The sequence below is a fragment of the Carassius carassius genome, chromosome 22 (assembly GCF_963082965.1).
Source record: "Carassius carassius chromosome 22, fCarCar2.1, whole genome shotgun sequence".
Taxonomy (NCBI): domain Eukaryota; kingdom Metazoa; phylum Chordata; class Actinopteri; order Cypriniformes; family Cyprinidae; genus Carassius; species Carassius carassius.
The window spans coordinates 16,029,975-16,050,051 of NC_081776.1; the positions used below are offsets into that span (position 1 = coordinate 16,029,975).

Below are 20,077 nucleotides of genomic sequence, written 5' to 3' on the forward strand. Positions count from 1 at the left end.
ACCAGCCTCAACTCTGCACCCTTGACTCTCTGAGAACACCTTTTCCTCTTTTATTTCTCTCCCTCTCCTTTCCCTGTCATCTCGCTCTCCTCTCGTAATCAAAAATTCTGAAAAAGCTATGTTAAAATCAGCAAAGTCTTCTCTCACAAAATCCCATCATCCTCTCCTGCTGCTGTCCTTATATTGGATGTTGGCTAGGTGATGTCAGACATAGACATACCAGGCCTTAGATTGTTTATGAATGCTGTTTGAGCATGTCATTAGTTCTGTTCTGAAACCTAGTGGGCTGCTCTGCTGCCTACTGTCTACATAGGCAGTTACCTTCTAAGACAACAATGTAACAGAAATGGAACTGCACACATGATTGATTTAGGAAGGTCTACACAGGCAGTCCTATATAAAAAGAGTGCCTCAGATGAGTCAAGTCCTCATTAATTACAGTTTGACGTTAGCATGTTGCTGAGCTAAAAACTTTAAGCATAAATCTTCATAGAAGAACAAACAAAATGGGCTTGTTAATAAGTTTAACCTACTGCAAATTTTTGGAATTGTACACAAAACCTATTTATAGTCAACAATTCTCTGAATTCATCCGCCGTTTTGGATTAAACGGCAGCATCCTACCTGAAATGGATCCTTATAATGATTTGAATAAAAGCAGTCTAGGTAGGCAGCAATAAAATGCACATGAGTCTTGATTTCAAGTGAGTTTACGTTAGCATGTTGCTAAGCTAACAACATGATACTCGAATAAGCATAAAAACTCAGAAAATATTCAATTTTTCGGCAAAATGGCACATTTATAATTAGATTTAACTTTACTAATACTGTTCCAGTATGGAACAATATTATCTGTCATGTATTTTTATTTTTTTTATTGATATTATTTTTTTTTAACTGAGTTTATTGCAGTGCATTCTGGGATTGTCTTCTCTATGAAAGGATTTACATTTTTCACCAAACTCATGGAATGGAAGTCAGAAGTAAACCTAAGATGGCTTAAAATATTGTCTAGGCCGGCAGTTCACCAAGGTTTTAAAGGTGCGCAAACTAGCGATCAAACCATGGTCCCAGTTAAAACAATAGAGACATGTGTGAAACAGAAAAATCTGTATAGCAGTCAACACACTACTTGAATAGCCAGAACTCAGTAGAAATAATTGGCAAAGAAAGAAAAACAGAGAGAGACAGTCTTACCTCTGTATAGTTCCAGTCAGATCACTTGCGTCCTGCCTGTGAGAAAAAAAGAGACAATTAATTCATTAGCTCAGTTAAAGTTACATACACAACCATTTTAGTTTAGTATTGTACGATTACATTTACATTTATGCATTTGGTAGTTAAAATCAGCTCACTGCATTCAAGGTATTCATTTATTTTTATTTTTTTAACACTTAATACATTCTCTGGGAATTGAACCCATGACCTTTATGTTATCTAATGTCATATTCTGTCATTTGAGCTACAATAAAGCTTCCAAATTCCACTTGTGCACTCGTGCACACGTCTATAAATAAAATAAAATAAATAAATAATTTGGTCTATAGACCAAATTGTAGCAATTGATCATTATATTTAATGATAAACAGAATACATTTCTGTTAATAATTATGAAATTCTGTGCCAATATTATTTATAAGATTGATCCTTGATACAACATCAATATGATACAAGGAAACTATTGATATTCCATCTATCCATATCTTTAATTTTGATCAAATGTGCACAGGAGCATGTGTGTGTATATGCTTGTGTATCTCCTTGGTTTGTGATAGTACAGCTGTAATGAGAATGTGTGTGTGTGATAGTATTCAAGTGTATGTGTTTATTTCTGTAGGTAGCTTTCATGCATGGCTGTGGCTGCAGGTGCATTCAACGTCTGTAAGATAACATTCACTTCACTGCTGTCTATATTACACACACACACACACACACACACACACACACACACACACACACACACACACACACACACATTACACCCCCATCTCTCCGTCTTTCCCTCACCCGTCCAATCATCCACACCCTCTCTCTCTTTCCCATCCCAGTATTCTCCTGTCATTTCATAACGTTTCGCTTTTGGGAAAACATGAATGCTGAATGTACTAGGCGAGAGGTGCCTGTACTAATGTCTCTCGCTCTCTCTCTCTCTCTCTCTGTGAGGAGAAGCAGACGGACATATGGAGCATCACAAGCCACTGAGCCCAAGAGAAGTGGAGATGAAAAAATGGATAGAAAGACAGAGAGGAGGGATGGTACATTGTGAGCACCTCTTTCAGCCTCCTCTTGACATATTTCACAAAAAAAAAAAAAAAATTCTACAATTCATCCCCGCTGACTATTACAAATGGCTAATACAGCACTTCATTAGCAACCGGTTCCTCTATGAATCATAATTTACATATTACGCTGACAGAGGCAAATGGTTTTACACTGTAAGTATACTTAATATATCCTTCATTTGATTTCCAGGAAATATAAGAAGTGGGTTCTAATGGGTAAATGGAAGAATACTTCCTGAACATAAAAAATAAAAAAATAAAAACATTACAATAATAAAAATGCCATAAATTAATGAGAATTTTATAATGTAAATTTCAATGAAAATAATGGGAATAAATAAACTGAAATAAAAACCAGTAATAAAAAATAAATAAAGAAATAATAATAAAAAAATCCAGTACTATTTAAATGAAAAAAATAAATAAAAAATAAACCTGGTGTGAAAAGGCAGATTGCTGTATTCAAAGAGCAAATCAATTGAGGCCAATTCTCCACGGCTAATTTTGGCCCTCGTACAACATGGCACCTGAGCTCAGGTGATAAAAATGAACTCCCCACTCCTGCAAGCACCAAACAGCCATTTTTTTTCTTTTTTGGGGGGCTTTTTTTAATACCTCCATTTCTCCTACCGCTGAGCTCCTGCTGTGTATATGTATATGTGTGTACGAAGAAAGAGACTGTGCTTCCCACCTCATGTTAATAAATTGGTAGACAATGGGAAGGAGGTGTGCGGTCATGAATCTGAAAGCTTCCGGTGAAACGGGCAGTGTTTGATAACAGCTGCCATCAGTACTGTCGAATAACAGGATGCCAGCTATGCACTTATTAATGGTGAATTATTCTTTTATTTCCGGCCCAAATGAGAGGGATGCAGAGGGCTAGCATATGCTGGCTCTGGTGATCAGAGCAAAGGTGGGCTGGAGGTTACTTTCCATTTCAAAGAGCCAAACAGTGAGAGGTCTGTCCATGGTTTCTGCTGTAAATACCTTCGCATTGAGCCTGACTGGGATGAATTATGCAAGGCCTTAACCCAGATGAGTTTGCACACACAAACATCTTTCTTTCTGTCTTATATTACCCCCTTAAACACATGCATACACGTAAAAGGTGGTGAGAAACTCGTCGTTCACGAGTCATATTAAAGATTCGTTCAAAATGAACAAATCATTCAAGAATGAGCCATCGCTGGAAGGCTTCTGTTCCACTCTGAACTGACATTTCTTTTCATTATTTTATTTTTGGGGCCTTTCTGTCCTGTATTATAAATTTACAGTATAGAGTAACAGGAAATTACTTGGTAGACATAAATAGGATCAAAACATGCTGCAGGTTGGACAAAAGCCTGCATTAGCCACCAGTGCACCAAGGCTGAATGTATCAGAATTATGTGTCAAAAAAGTGCAGACTGCACCAACAGATGTGGCTATTTAGTGCTATATTAAATTGAAATAATTTTATGGACTTTTTTTCTTTATTGAAGAAAATATCAGTATATTTACAGGTGCTAGTCATATAATTAGAATATCATCAAAAAGTTGATTTCACTAATTCCATTCAAAAAGTGAAACTTGTATATTATATTAATTCATTACACACAGACTGATATATTTCAAATATGTATTTCTTTTAATTTTGATGATTATAACAGACAACTAATGAAAATCCCAAATACAGTATCTCAGAAAATTAGAATATTACTTAAAACCAATACAAAGAAGGGATTTTTAGAAATCTTGGCCGACTGAAAAGTATGAACATGAAAAGTATGAGCATGTACAGCACTTAGTTGGGGCTCCTTTTGCCTGAATTACTGCAGCAATGCGGCGTGGCATGGAGTCGATCAATCTGTGGCACTGCTCAGGTGTTATGAGAGCCCAGGTTGCTCTGAAAGTGACCTTCAGCTCTTCTGCATTCTTGGGTCTGGCATATCGCATCTTCCTCTTCACAATACCCCATAGATTTTCTATGGGGTTAAGGTCAGGTGAGTTTGCTGGCCAATTAAGAACAGGGATACCATGGTCCTTAAACCAGGTAGTGGCAGCCAAAGTCCTGTTTGAAAAAGGAAATCTGCATCTCCATAAAGTTGGTCAGCAGCAGGAAGCATGAAGTGCTCTAAAACTTCCTGGTATATGGCTGTGTTGACCTTGGACCTCAGAAAACACAGTGGACCAACACCAGCAGATGACATGGCACCCCAAACCATCACTGACTGTGGAAACGTTACACTGGACCTCAAGCAACATGGATTGTGTGCCTCTCCTCTCTTCCTCCAGACTTTGGGCCTCTGATTTCCAAAGGAAATGTAAAATTTACTTTCATCAGAGAACATAACTTTGGACCACTCAGCAGCAGTCCAGTCCTTTTTGTCTTAAGACGCTTCTGACTCTGTCTGTTGTTCAAGAGTGGCTTGACACAAGGAGTTCGACAGCTGAAACCCATGTCTTGCATACGTCTGTGCGTAGTGGTTCTTGAAGCACTGACTCCAGCTGCAGTCCACTCTTTGTGAATCTCCCCCACATTTTTTTGAATGGGTTTTGTTTCACAATCCTCTCCAGGGTGCGGTTATCCCTATTGCTTGTACACTTTTTTTCTACCACATCTTTTCCTTCCCTTTGCCTCTCTATTAATGTGCTTGGACACAGAGCTCTGTGAACAGCCAGCCTCTTTTGCAATGACCTTTTGTCTCTTGCCCTCCTTGTGCAAGGTGTCAATGGTCGTCTTTTGGACAACTGTCAAGTCAGCAGTCTTCCCCATGATTGTGTAGCCTACACAACTAGACTGAGAGACCATTTAAAGGCCTTTGCAGGTGTTTTGAGTTAATTAACTGATTAGAGTGTGGCACCAGGTGTCTTCAATATTGAACCTTTTCACAATATTCAAATTTTCTGAGATACTGAATTTGGGAAGTTGTCAGTTATAATAATCAAAATTAAAAGAAATAAACATTTGAAATATATCAGTCTGTATGTAATGAATGACTATAATATACAAGTTTCACTTTTTGAATGGAATTATTGAAATAAATCAACTTTTTGATGATATTCTAATTGTATGACCAGCACCTGTACATGCTAGAAAAAAAGTAAATTTTTACTGCTTAACTTTTGTTATAGCTCTCTTGTTGAAACTCATATCTTAAAAAGCTCTCTACTCAAAAGCTCCAGCTCACTAGGTTTTGTAATAGAACGTATAGCCAGAAACAAAATTATGCTCACTGTTCAGCAGAAATGAGGGGGTCCATGCAGAACTTCTACTTACCCAATAGAATAAATAAATAAATAAATAAATACAATAAACCTTTTGGTATCTAGATTGTGAAATACTTGTCTGAAAACACTTTGCTCCTTTAATATGTCGCTGGTTTCCAACAGTAAATTACCTTATAAAAAAAAAATGGAGGGTGATAGATGGAAATGAAACATCTCCCCTCCTTTTCTGTCTCTATCTATCCTTTTTTTCTTTCTAACTGTGCAGTTTCCATCTCCTCTCATCTGTAATCATTATCTCTTTTTCTCCAACAGCCCACCATCTGTGTATGCATCTCTTTTTTACTCATTCTGCGCTTTACTTCTCTGTCTACATATCCATCTCTGACACTAACACACTCACATCCTTGCTTGAGAAATTCATCGTGTTTTTGAGTGATAATTCGCTAGTTTAGACAGATGGAGCATTTTAAAATACTCCAGACTAGACTACAACAGACAGCAGTCACTAAAATTCTCTCTTCCCAGAATAAGATCATATTTTTTCAAATTACTATTTCTTTTTTAAATGTCAATGTTTTTGTAACACGGTGTGCTAAACAGACATTGTTTCCAGTTTCCACTGAAAAGTAATTTGCACACTAATATGACATCCAATCAGAATGTATTTAATGTTTCAGATATGTAAGGTTTTGGACCACTGATATTATGATGTGGGCAGGGCTACATAGCATAATGCAAGAAAAAAAAAAACACTTCATGAATGACAAAATGTCCTGAAACCTGCTGCAAACTCATATTTATGAGAAACACCATGTCTAGGGTACACAGTATATACACCACATCTACACTAAACACATGAGAAAGTAAAGTGTAAAAGTTCCAAATCTATTTGTACCATAGTCGGAAGTAGCGCAAGTGCATGGATTATATCAGAAATATATAGCGGCATCAGTTTACTGTTGGTGTCTTGTCGTATTGCAACCAGTGTAGACACTATCATTGATCAGAACAGGTTCTCATTGATTTTCTTGTGATTTTCTTCAATTTTCCAGTGTAAGTGATCACTCATCACTTAATTATGCAAGATACAGTTACACCCTTTTTGAATATGAATATTTAATATACAATTATGTAGAGCACAATGAGATTTGCAAGTGGACGGGGCAAACCAGAATGATGCAGTAAAAATAGAAAACATTAATCACATATTTACATGATAAAAAAATAATGTTAAAATAACTAAAGATAAAGTTGTTTCGTTTTTTTTTATAAGCCATAATAGGACACCTTGAAGTGGTGTTTCATTTGTGTTTCTGAACACATCTATAACATGGACAAATCAATCTTGTTCACTTCCACTGACTTACAAATTTTTCATTCACTGAAGTCAGCAAAATCATTTATGTGCAGAGAGTGAAGGAACATTTCGTTGGACCTTCTAAACCATCCATTTTCACTTCACTTTGAGTCTCTGAATGTTCGTGAAAGTACTGAAATGAATGACCAAACTTTATGGTTAGTGGACAAATGGAATGAACAGCGACAATGATTTCCAAACCTGGTCATGGTGAACCCCCAACAATGCATGTTTTTTTTTTTTCCATCATTTATTTATAAACTTTTTAAAGAATTAACAGAAAGTTTCATACAATTTAAGTTATAGCTTTTCCCCCCTTTATAACCCTTTCCGCCAAAATAATTAACCATACATTACATAAAGGTTAAGACAATAATAATACTCATAACATCAATAAAAAAAAATAAATAAATAAATAAATAAATAAATAAATAAATAAAAAAAAAAAATATATATAATAAAAATAAATAAATAAATAAAAATAATAATAATAATAATAATAATTAAAAAAAATACAAATACATAGCCAATAATACAATTTCCTAACATATTCGTGGTCCTTACACAATTATAAAGCAAAACTCCAATTGGTTATTAATATTTAACATTGATCAATAAGTGTGAGAGTCTTCATCTTCTCAAAATGTGTAATCATGGGTTGCCAAGTCTTATAAAAAGTTTGGACAGATCCTTTCATTAAATATTTAATTTTTTCTAATTTTAAGTATGACACTAGATCACATAACCACATTGAGGCTTTAGGGGGGCTTGTAGACTTCCACTCCAATAGTATTCTTCTCCTCGCCAGTAAGGTGGCAAAAGCAATAACATTTTTTAATTTATTTGTCAGTGATACTCCATATTCTGGTACTCCAAAAATAGCAATTTCAAAACTGGGTTTTACATCCAAATTAAAGGCCTCATTTAAAGTTTTAAATATGAATGTCCAATAGTCACTCAGCTTTTCACAAGCCCAAAACATATGAAAAAAGTCTACTTTGTCACCTTTACATCGGTCACACAAATCATCAACATTTGGGTAAATTTTTGAAAGTCTATATTTTGTGTAGTAGGCGCGATGAAGGACTTTAAGTTGTATAAGGCTAAGGCGTGCACACGAGGTTGATCCATTTACTCTACTAAGAGCCTCATCCCAAATTTCGTCAGGTATTTCACTCCCTATGTCCTTTACCCACTCACCTCTTGTTCTGTCAATTAAAACATCATTTGAGGACATAACCATCTTATATATTGCTGCAATTTGACCTTTAAGAAAAGTAGGAGATTGTAAAATTTTATCCAATAGTGAAGTAGGTGGCAAGTCAGGAAAAGTTGAGCTCTGAGCTTGAACAAAGTGTCGGACTTGAAAGTAACGGAATAGGTTGGACTGTGACAGCTGGAATTTCTCTGAGAGGTCATTAAAACTGGCAAATGTGCTGTTTATATAAAAATCACTACACCTGGCCAAGCCTACCCTCTGCCATTGTGCATACGTTAAATCTATTTTACCAGCAGGAAACAAATGATTATTACAGAGAGGGCTTAGCATAGAAGAGTTACTGAGTTTATGCCTTTGTCTAAACTGTGACCATATTTTAAGTGTAGAACGTACAACTGGGCTCGATGAGTATTTAGAGGGAGAGAATGGTAGCTTCATTGTTATTAGAGCAGAAAGCGATGTAGAAATACAAGTATTTGCCTCCGCCTTACACCAATCAACCTCAGGGGACGTATACCAACAAATAATTTTTTGAAGATTTGCAGCCCAGTAATAGCCCATAAAATTAGGTAGAGCTAAGCCTCCCTGGGGCCTTTGCCTTTCAAGGAGCTCCTTGCGAATTCTAGGGTTCCTTCCCCCCCACAAGAATGATAGTATGGGTTTATTTACAGAACGGAAGAATGTTTTTGGCAGAAAAACTGGAAGTGACTGAAATAAGTATAAAAATCTAGGTAAGATATTCATTTTTATACAATTTACTCTGCCTGCTAGAGACAAGTGCAATGCATCCCATCTCTGAAGATCAGACTTAATATTACTAATGAGTGGTAAAAAATTTTTTGCATATAAACCTGAGAAAGTACGAGTAATATGGACTCCTAAATATTTAAAACCAGATTGAGAGATGCGAAATGGGAGGGATGCCGCATTGATTTGTAAAGCAAGAGGGTTAATCAGGAAACATTCACTTTTAGAAAGGTTAAGTTTGTATCCTGAAAAACTGCCAAAAATGGATAGTTTCCGCACTATTTTTGGGACGTTTTCAACTGGATTTGAAATGTATAACAGAAGGTCATCCGCATATAAAGAAACCCTGTGCTCCATCCCCATTCGATCAATGCCCTGTATAGACTGCAAGGATTTAAGCATAATGGAAAGTGGCTCTATTGCTAATGCAAAAAGAAGAGGGCTTAAAGGGCAACCCTGTCTCGTACCCCTTAGTATTGGAAAAAATTGTGAACGTATTTTGTTTGTTATAACAGATACTTTAGGATTAGAATACAACAATTGGACCCAGGATATGAATTTTGGACCAAAACCAAATTTCTCCAATACTGCGAATAGATAGCTCCACTCCACTCTATCAAATGCCTTCTCCGCATCCAGGGATACCACCACCTCTGGGACCTCCCTGGATGCAGGAGAATACAGAATACCAAGAAGCCTCCTTAAGTTGGTGAATGAGTGGCGACCCTTAATAAAGCCTGTCTGATCTTGGGATATTATTTCTGGTATAACAGTATCTATTCTAGAGGCCAACAATTTGGCAAGAATTTTAACATCAACATTCAGCAAAGAGATTGGCCTGTAGGAATTGCACTCTAGTGGATCTTTTCCAGTCTTCAAAATGAGTGTAAGAAATGCCTCTGTGAGAGACGGTGGCAATTCTGTATTGTTTAGAGAATTCTCAAACATTCTCAGAAGAAGCGGAGCTAATTTGGGAGCAAAAGCTTTATAAAATTCGACAGGATAACCGTCGGGGCCGGGGGTTTTGCCATTTTGCATTGCTTTAATAGAATCTAAAATTTCTTGCAGCTCAATTGGTTGTTCTAATCTATCTTTATGATCTGGATTAATAGTCTGGGTATTCAGGTCCTTCAAAAAGGTTGACATGCCTGATAAATCCCCACGAAATTCTGAAGTATATAAATTTGAATAAAATGTTTTAAAAGTTTCATTAATTTCTTTAGGATCCACTGTCAGTTGTTGTGATGCGTTGCGAATCTGTGGAATTAACCTGGAAGCTGATTGACACTTTATCTGATGTGATAATAAACGGCCCGCTTTTTCCCCATGTTCATAAAAATTCCCTTTAGACCAAAGCAGATTTTGTTGAGTCTTTTCAATTGATATCTGATCATATTGTGCTTTAATTTCCACTCTCTTTTTAAGCAGTTCATCAGAAGGGGATAGAGAGAGTTGTTGATCTAATTTTTCTATCGAATCAATTAGTTGTTGTAGTTTTGCATTTCTCTTTTTATTACTGGATACAGAATAAGATATAATTTCACCTCTAATGACAACTTTAAATGTCTCCCATAAAGTCAGTGGTGATACCATTTCTGAATCATTTGTGTGCAGGAAGTTATCTATCGCCACTGATATATGTTTGTGGAAATTTTTATCTGCCAACAGAGTAGAGTTTAGTCGCCAAGTAGGGCGCTGTGTAAAATGTTGAATAAAACGAAGGTCAAGAAGTAATGGTGCGTGATCTGATATTATAATTGCTGAATATTGAGTATTTTCCACTAAAGGAAGTATTGTTTTATCTATAAAAAAATAATCTATTCTTGAGTATGAAGAATGGACAGGGGAAAAATAAGAGAATTCTTTCTTTTGCGGGAATAAAAATCTCCACGGATCCAGACAGCCCGTTTGTGCCATGAAAGTAGAGAGAGCTTGGGACATTTTAGACTGGAGCATGGATTTCGGATTCGAACGATCTAGAATTGGGTTAATAACACAATTCAGATCCCCGCCAAAAATTAATCGATGTGAGTTTAAGTTGGGTAAAAGTGAGATAATTTTATGAATGAAATTAACATCGTCCCAATTGGGGGCATAGACACATACCAGGGCAACAGGGGTGTGAAACAAATCACCTGTCACAATAACAAATCGACCCTGAGGATCTGAAACACATTTGGAAGGGTAAAACTGTACTTTCTTATGTATTAAAATCGCTGTTCCTCTTGCTTTACTGTTGAAGTGGGAATGAAAGACTTGCCCAATCCATGTTTTTTTGAGTCTCATATGATCTGATATCTGTAAATGTGTTTCTTGCAGGAATGCTATTTCAGTTTTTAATTTTTTAAGATGAGCAAAGATACGAGCTCTTTTATTTGGCCCATTCATACCTTTAACATTCCAGCTAGTGAACCGAATAGTAGACCCTCCTGTACTATTTGAATCACACATTAATCAATCATTAGGATATAAAGGAATAATGAATAAGACCACGTCTCCATTGCATGCCAGGCAAGTAAAGAAAAAAAAAAAAAAAAAAAAAAAAAAAAAAAAACCCTTGGCGGTTACCATCCCAACCCAGACGAAACTGAACTTTTCCTATATTTGTCTCAAGAACAAAGACAAATTGCAGGCCCCTATTATCAAACCCCCAGTAGTCCCTCAACTGACTTAAAACCATTCCAACCTATAGGGAGCAACCCGACCGTTACCCTTATGAAGCATTATTAGTGTTTAAAACACTTTTAACTTAACTCGGTGGAGTGTGTCTATGTCACAAAACCATCAGCTTGTTTGAGTTAGGTTTAGAACAACAAACTATTTTCAAAGTCACAAAAAAATTAAAGTATTTATACCTTTTTCAACCGTCTCAAGAAAAATCAAATAATTATCCGTCATCCTTCGCTCAAAAGGGAGACCTTGAGCGTAAGAAAATAATTAAATAAAAAATCCAGGAAATCCTAAACATTGATGCGTTGATCGTAGAACTGTTTCGCCTCCTCCGGTGTGTTGAATATGAAAGTTTCTTCATTAAAAGTCACTCTCAGACGAGCCGGGTAGAGCAATTGAAATCGAATGCTCTTCTGATAGAGTGACTGCTTAATGCCGTTGAAAGACGCGCGTTTCCTTGACAGCATAGCGCTGAGATCTGGGTAGATTCTGACTGGATTCCCCTTGTATTTCGCCTCATGCCGCCTTGACCATCGCAGTAATTGCTCCTTTTCTTGAAACCTGTGAAAGCACACCACAAATGGACGTGGTTTACGGCCATCAGCTGGCTTTTGACCGGGTGATCGATGCGCTCTCTCAAGTGCTGGTGGCTTGTCGAAGACCTCCGTGCCCGTCACCTCTAGCAGCATCTCAGAAATGAACGTAACAGGATCTTGACCGTTTTCGCTCCCTTCTGGAATGTTCACAATCCTCAGGTTTGCCCTTCGCGATCTATTCTCCAAATCTTCAATGCGGTCAATGAGAGATGTGTTCTGCGCTTGCAAAGTTTTTATTGTGTTTTCGGCCACTGTCAGTTTTTCAAAATTCTCCCCAACCAGGGATTCTGTCGCGACCAAACGGCTTTGAAAGCCATCCACAGTCTCTCTCAGTGCATTTACAGAGCTTTGTAAAGGACCAATAGATTCCCGAATCAAGTCAGAAATGTCTTCCCTGATACTGATGCGCTGTTTAGTTAATTCAGAGATCAACTGGTCCATGGAGACAGATTCAGAAGTTTCCGTCATGGCCTGTTTTTCGAGATTAGAGGTAGCGGCCATGGTTGCTAACTTACCGGCAATGCTAGCATTAGCTCTCGTGGTCGGTGGGGCTGAGGGGTGCGGTTGCTTCTGCTTAGTGTGACTCATAATTCACCAAGCAATGTTCTAACGCGTATATCAAAAATGACTGACGCTAAATGGTGTGTAACAAGTTTAGTTTGAAAATGTAGGTCGGGAGCCCTTCTTCCTTCGACCTCACGCCTTCATGGCTATACCGGAAGTCACAATGCATGTTTTTGAAGTCTCTCTAATCTGACATACACATACACATACACATACACATACACATACAGTACACACACACACACACACACACACACACACACACACACACACACACACACACACACACACACACTCACACGGTGCATTCCAAATATATCGCCCTCCAAGGGCACTTTGGAGTGAAAACAATTATGGACGCCATAGTGAAGGGTTGTTCCAAACCGAAGTGCTCAAAACTGGACACTTCAAATGGCCCTTCGGAATGAAGGATTTTGAAGGGTACAACTGATGGACACTTTCGGGCTCCCATGATCCTTTGCACAAATTCTTTGCATGATGACAGTGTCTCCTTGTGGGCACGTGATGATGACACAAAAGGGCACTTCGAGAAACAGTTGTTTGGTCCCCAACTTCCTTCAACCCTTCGAAGCTCTCACTCCAGAGGGTAAACCCTTTGAAGGGATCAGGGCATAGGGATGAGCCCTTCTGAATGGAATGCAGGGATATTTCAGGTCTTGGGAGTCTTTACTAATGAGATGATGAGTTGAATCAGGTGTGTTTGACATCTAAAATGTGCAGTGTTGGGGGTTCTCCAGGACCAGGATTGGGAACCACTCAACTGGGACATCTCTTTTGGGAACTAAACATAAGAACATGGCAACTCCAATTGGAGCAAACTGAACGAACCTGGACATCTTGTTGGTGAACTTGAAGACTGCTTATACACTGTTCTGGGGTCTTTAAAGTGTGTTTTGTGTTCAGTCGAGCCTCAGGATGTTATGTCTGTCTGATTTAAGTTTGGTAGACTGAAGCTGATACTCTTTCGGGGTGACTGACACTCAAGAGAGACTCGTTTAACCTCTTGGGAGGAAGGAAGTCAATGACCCACAACTTTACCTTCATCTCTTCTGACAGAATTTAAACTGTGTCTCTCCCAATAAGTTCTCCCAATATTTCATACTCAAAATACAAGGAGATGTTGCATATATTTGAATGAGACTAAGATCTTTTACCCTGTTTGTATCACTCTGGCTTCTGACATTAGAGATCCCTTGTTTGAATGAGTGCGGAATCATTTTTTTCTACCCAGACTCGCTTGCTGGAAGTGATTGGAACGGGTCCAATTAGGGTGGTGAAAATGGAAATTTACACATGATAACCGTAAAATAGACAAAAGAAATCTACCATATAATCAGCCACTCTGAAGGCTTTGGTATAATATGATGACTGTTTCGCTGTTCCGATTACGCAGACATTTAAGACAGCATCGTCCATCACTGCCAAGAGACTAAACCCCTATTCTTTTCCCCTGCTTTACTCATTTTATTTGTTTGTCTGAGAGTGGGCAAGAAAAAAAAAAAAAAGGGGACAGACAACAAACTTGTCTAGGAAGTTTAATGCTAGGCTTCATTTGACAAGAATCGCTCAAAGGGTAAATTTACTGTTCTAAGCCTAGACCCTATCAATCTAACACACATCAGAGGTATACAGCGGGTTACATAACCTTAAGCAACAGATTAGACGACACCATTCATAAATCATCCACACCCTTCCTTTCTCATAAGCTCCATTACCCACAAGCCCTCACAGATCTCGGTTTATGAGGCATTATGTGCTATTAAAATCTGTTGCTAAAAATCCATAAACAAATGCAGTAAGTGTACCACCTATTAATGAAGACGTACACCTTATAAATAACTGTAAGAGAAAGAACACATACTCTCTCTCTCTCTCTCTCTCACACACACACACACACACACACGCACACAAAGTGTGGCTAAAGAACAGTCATCTCAGCTGATTTATGAGGCTGGCATACATAAATTCAAACTGTCCCAGGACACATGGCTAATGAGAAACTGGCTACAATATCAGTTCATCTCTCCAGAGAGAGAAAGAGAGAGATAGACCCACATACCAACCTAATTTTGATTATGATATTTAAATTAAAGGTGCTAGCCCATGCCACAGATGGTGTCACAATGCTAGGGAATTGTAGGTGGTTACCAGGGTGTTGCTATGCATTAGCTAAGGTGTTCTGAGTGATTTTTAGCATGTTGCTATGTGGAGTGTTATAGGTGATTGCCGTGATTTTGTTATTTGGCTGCTACAGAGTGTCATTGTCTTGGGGTTTTGTGCGGTTGTCTGGTTCTCTTACGAGAGCTCTCTCGTACTGCGTCTTAGCTAAGATGCTACGGGAAAAGTCTCTTTTCACGAAATACTGAAGCAAAAAATTATCCTTAATTTTGTATTTTTGTAAAGCGCATTTGCAGCAGTACACAGCCATAGGCGAGACGGCTCGTTCGCTCATTGGCTTGTTCTGCGGCAACTGCACAGCCTATCGAGCGCAGGCTGATGCAACATGAAACGGGTGTGGCTCAACCTATAAAAGGAGCTCGAAAAGGCTGACTCACCTGATTTTTCATCTCTTCAGCGAAGCTCACGCATCGCTGGATCACGAGGAAGCAAGCGCCGTCTGGAAGAGCATATCAGCTGGACGAGCCATCCTGAAGCCGCTGGCACCGCCGCCTTCCACTGCCGTTCCTGCTGCGCTATCCGGCGCCCATATCCTTTACAATCCTTGTTCTGTAATATTCTGTGTGTGTGTTCGCCCTGCAACGCACATTCACAAAAGAGCTGCGTCTTTTTAAAGATGCCTTCGTGCGGCTCGTGCAGAACCCCGCTCAGCGAAGGAGATCGTCACGTCATCTGCGTCTCCTGTCTGGGTGAAGACCATGCAGTGCTCGCGCTCGCTGATGGCGGATGCCCTCATTGCGAGTTGATGCCTATGGTGACTCTAAGGACTCGCCTGGCATCCTTCTCGAAGCCTGCATCATCCGCTGCGCCGCAGCGCCGTAAGAAGCGCCGCTCGCAGCGCCTACCAGAACCGCCTCCAGCTCGGCCGAGCTCGCCAGTTCCTTCCGCTTCGCCGGTCTCCCCTGCATCGCTTCCCGATGCTCAGCGTCCGCTGCTTGCCGACGCGTCATCGGAGGAAGTGGATCTCAGGACCGCGTCGGAGGAAGAAGACACGTGCTCTCTGCTTGCTTCGGGCAGTGAGTGTGGGGTGAGCTCCGTGGATCTCGCGCCCGCTGCTCAGAGGCCCAGCAGACGGGGGGATATCGATAAGGAGCTGATGCGTGTACTCTCGTTGGCCGCGGCGAGCCTCGGCCTCGAGTGGTCTGCACCAGCGCCCCCTTCACGTTCCCGGCTGGATGGTAGCTATCTTCCGGATGAGCGCTCTTCCTCAAGCTCAAAACACGCCCCTTTCTTCCTGAGCTTCACGAAGAAGTGCCTGGACTGCAGAATCTGGGTCCAGACAGGCTGTCCAGAGGCAATGTCCCTACGGGCGAATGGTCTCTACATCCGCAAACAGTCCGGCTGTTGTGGGAGAGATTTGGCATGGCGGAGGTGGACCTCTTTGCGTCCCACGAAAACGCTCACTGCCCCGCGTTCTTTTCCAAGAACGAAAGCGCGCTGTCACGGAAATGGCCGTGCTGCCCGCTTTATGCATTCCCTCCCGTCTCCTTCCTTCCGCAGGTGATAGAACGGTTGAGAGAAACGAGATGTTCAATACTGCTTGTGGCACCTCTTTGGAAGAACCAACCATGGTTCCCAGATTTGATGCAATTAGCAGATGTCGCCCCATGGCCGGTACCGTTGAGGAGAGATCTCCTCTCGCAGGCCAAGGGCTCGATTTGGCACCCTCAACCGGAGTTGTGTCCCTCCATGTATGGGCACTCAACACGACGTCTGTATGCCTTGAAGTGGTCGGTGTTCTCCAGCTGGTGCACAGCTCGAGGTTATTCACCCCTTAGTTGTGAGGTGACGGAGGTCCTCTCCTTCCTACAGGAGCTGTTGGATAAGGGCAGAGCCCCATCCACGCTCAAAGTTTATGTGGCGGCCATCGCGGCGTTTTCTGAAACGGCGTCCGGTCAGTCAATAGGAAGGAACGATTTAGTCATCCGGTTCCTCAGAGGAGCTAGGAGGCTGAATCCTCCCAGACCTCCGTCAGTCCCTATGTGGGACCTCGCGGCGGTTTTGGAGGCCTTGAAGGGTTCCCCTTTTGAGCCTATCCAATCGGTTAGCCTTCAGCATCTGTCGTTCAAGACAGTATTCTTGTTGGCTCTCGCTTCTGTGAAGCGTGTGGGTGATTTGCACACGCTCTCGGTGAGCCAGTCGTGCTTGGAGTTTGGGCCCAATGACTCAAGGGTCATACTCAAACCTAGGCACGGTTATGTGCCGAAATCCCTCAACACGCCGTTTCGGGCTCAGATTATTGCCCTGTCTGCCCTGCCGGTGTCAGGGGAGGATGGAGACTCGAGTCTTCTTTGCCTTGTCAGGGTTTTAAGAGCTTATGTGTCTCGCTCTGCTGCCTTTCGGCAGACGGAGCAGCTATTTGTCTCGTTCGGTGGATGTTCCAAGGGAATGGCTGTTTCGAGACAGACTCTATCCAGATGGATAGTTGACGCTATAGCGTTAGCTTACGCTTCCAGGGGCCTTCAGTGCCCGTTGGGCGTCAGAGCACACTCCACAAGAGGCGTCGCCTCGTCGTGGGCGTGGTCTACTGGGATCTAAAAAAAGTATTCTGACTGCTTGCTACAGTATTTTAAGGTTGTTGTTTGTCTGTTCTGAGCAGCTGTCTGGGTGTTCTGAGTGGGATTTAGTTCATTAGTTGCTGGGGTATTTTTAAGTGGTTGCTAGGCTAGTGCTGTTAAGTGGTGTCTGGGCTTTTAAGTGATTGCTAAAGCATTCCTAGGTGGTTACTAAGGTGTTCTGGTTTTAGCACAATTGCTAAGCAGTTGCTGAAGTAGTCAGGCTGTAGTATTCTTGCTAGGGTTGTTGGTTGGCTGTTCTGAGTAGTGGTTGCAGTTACTACCATGTTTCTAGGTGAATAATAGAGTATTCTACTCTCTAGAGAATTGCTAAATTGTTTTAAGGTGTTGTTTGGCTGTTCCACGTAGCTGTTGGGTGTCCTGATTTGTTTTTAGGGCATTGGGTACTAGTGTGTTTTAAGTTCTTTTAGATTGTTGCTACATGGTGCCTGGAGAGTTCTGATTTGTTGCTAGGGAGTTGCAAGGTGGTTCCCAAGTAACATGCTGTTGTACCCCTAAAGGTAAAATTTTAGAGTGTAGGGTGTTTAAGGTAGTTGCTCCATTTTTTGTGCATTAATATGCAGCCTCTAGAGTGTTTCTAAGTGGTTGCTAGAGTGTTCTGACATTTGTGTCTACACACGTCCTCGTGAGTAATAAAACATGTATTTTGTTTTGTTGGTGGAAGTAGTGCAACTGCATGGAGTGGGGAACAGGGATCAGTTTACTGACAATTCGGCTGGTTGCTTGGGTAACTCTGATTGGTTTCTTGGGTATTCAGGTAGTTGCTCAGATGTTTTGGATGATGGTTGTTTGTTGGTTATATACTAGACAATATCAAAAGAGCCACCCCAAAGTCACTATGAAGTTTTTAGGAATTTTTGTCTGTTTCACTTGCCAAATGTAAATAGGATCGCTACGAAAATTAAAGCACACCTCTCTAAAAGCTGCATGATTTAAGGCATCATTCATGTCTAGGTGTCTAAGTTATGCAGCAAATTAGGGTTAAGAGTTTATTCAAGCAGTGTTGAGGGAACACAGTACGCATTCTTACATTAAAAGTAGCTAGACACAACACAGCACAATGGAAAAGAATTCAGGGGTCTCGAGATGAAAGTTGACATGGCATATTAAAACCACAGTAGTCATGCTGCAAGACACAGTGTGGTGCATTGCAAGGTTCTGAGATGCCCGTCTAGCGCATGCTTACTCAACAATTAAAATATAGCACAGAAGGACCACAAGAACCTACCCTGTGTGAAAGGCCCCTAACAGAGCATTGGATGATAGGAAATGAGTTCGCCATACAGTGCAAAACTGTGTGTGTCTGAATGTGTTGCTTGGTAGACAGATGTGCCCCAGCAGCTGTTCTAGATGCTCTGGCACACACACACACACACACACACACACACACACACACACACACACACACACACACACACACACACACACACACACACACAGACACACAACAGTGTATCACCTGATGGCAGAAAGCTGGTATTCTGCCAAACACTGCTCCTGCCAAAAAGTGTCTCTGCCAAATAATGACCTGGCAGAATAACATACCAATTCTTATGCTGCTGTGGAAAAACTCTTAAAACATATGTACACACCCACCATATGCAATAAATCTTGTTTTGACCTCTTTGTTCTGGCTATCAATGACAGTGAATTGAGCAGCCTCGAGCGTCTACCCTAGATGAAGTGTGTGTGTGTAGTTAAAGAAGCTGAGCCTTTGGGAGCTGCCGTTAGCTTCGCACAGTTTGAGTACTACATTTACTGTCCTAATTCTCCTCGAATGTATGCACTAGCCACCAACAGTACAACTCACTAAATCTGATTACTCGAAGCTCGTTCTTTCATTGCGCAAGAAATTTCACGGAGCATAGTTATGTTCAATTAAGTATAAACTTTGTATCTCATAAAATCCCCATGAGCATGGCTGTTAGAGTTAAACTAATAAAAATATATTTTTGCTAATAATCTTAATAGATATTTTTGTAAAATAAAGCGAAAAAAATAAAAATGAAAAACTTAAACTTTATATTTTTTACGATCACAAATTTAAACCATTTACAGTTTGTAGCATACAGTTAGCATACAATTTGTACAATTGAGCATTTCTGTTCATAACATTAAAGGCCAAAGGAAATGCAGTCAAAGCCAATTTGTGGGCTGGATTCATTGATTTAATATCTTATTATGGGACATACATGGGGGATATATTGTAGACCCAATGTGGGACCCTTAGACACATGGGCGATTACGGAGATCTTTTTCGCCAATAAAAATTCAAAGCAAAAATGTCTCAATTTACTCTCATTGCTGACTAGGAGAATCAAATGAGAGGCAGTTAAATTTAGAGATTTTTCAATATGTATGTGCGTGAGAACAGTGTATAACAAAGATTCATCCATACTGGAAATAAAGCACTAAAGCACAAATATGAGTTTGTTGAAATGGACGAGAACACACACACACACACACACATATACACACACACTCCACAGCTGTGCGGTATAACAGGAGAGCTGTGGAACGAAAGGAGAGGAGGTCCACTGACATGCCAAGATTTCATTAACTGCCACAGTGGTCTGTATTCAGTCATGCAGGTGCTGTAAAGTCCTGCTTCAGTTTTCACCTCTAAATGCGACAAGTTCAACAAACTGTTCTCACAA

At 40.2% G+C, this 20,077-nt stretch overlaps 1 protein-coding gene across 1 annotated transcript in view; it reads right to left on the reverse strand.

Annotated features, from left to right (window-relative positions):
* LOC132099050 (CUGBP Elav-like family member 2) overlaps window positions 1-20,077 on the reverse strand; it is a 157,798-nt gene that overhangs the window by 108,312 nt on the left and 29,409 nt on the right. Inside the window, exon 2 of the mRNA XM_059505449.1 lies at window positions 1,198-1,233. Coding sequence (XP_059361432.1) covers window positions 1,198-1,233 — 36 coding nt within the window. The remainder of the gene's footprint in view (window positions 1-1,197; window positions 1,234-20,077) is intronic.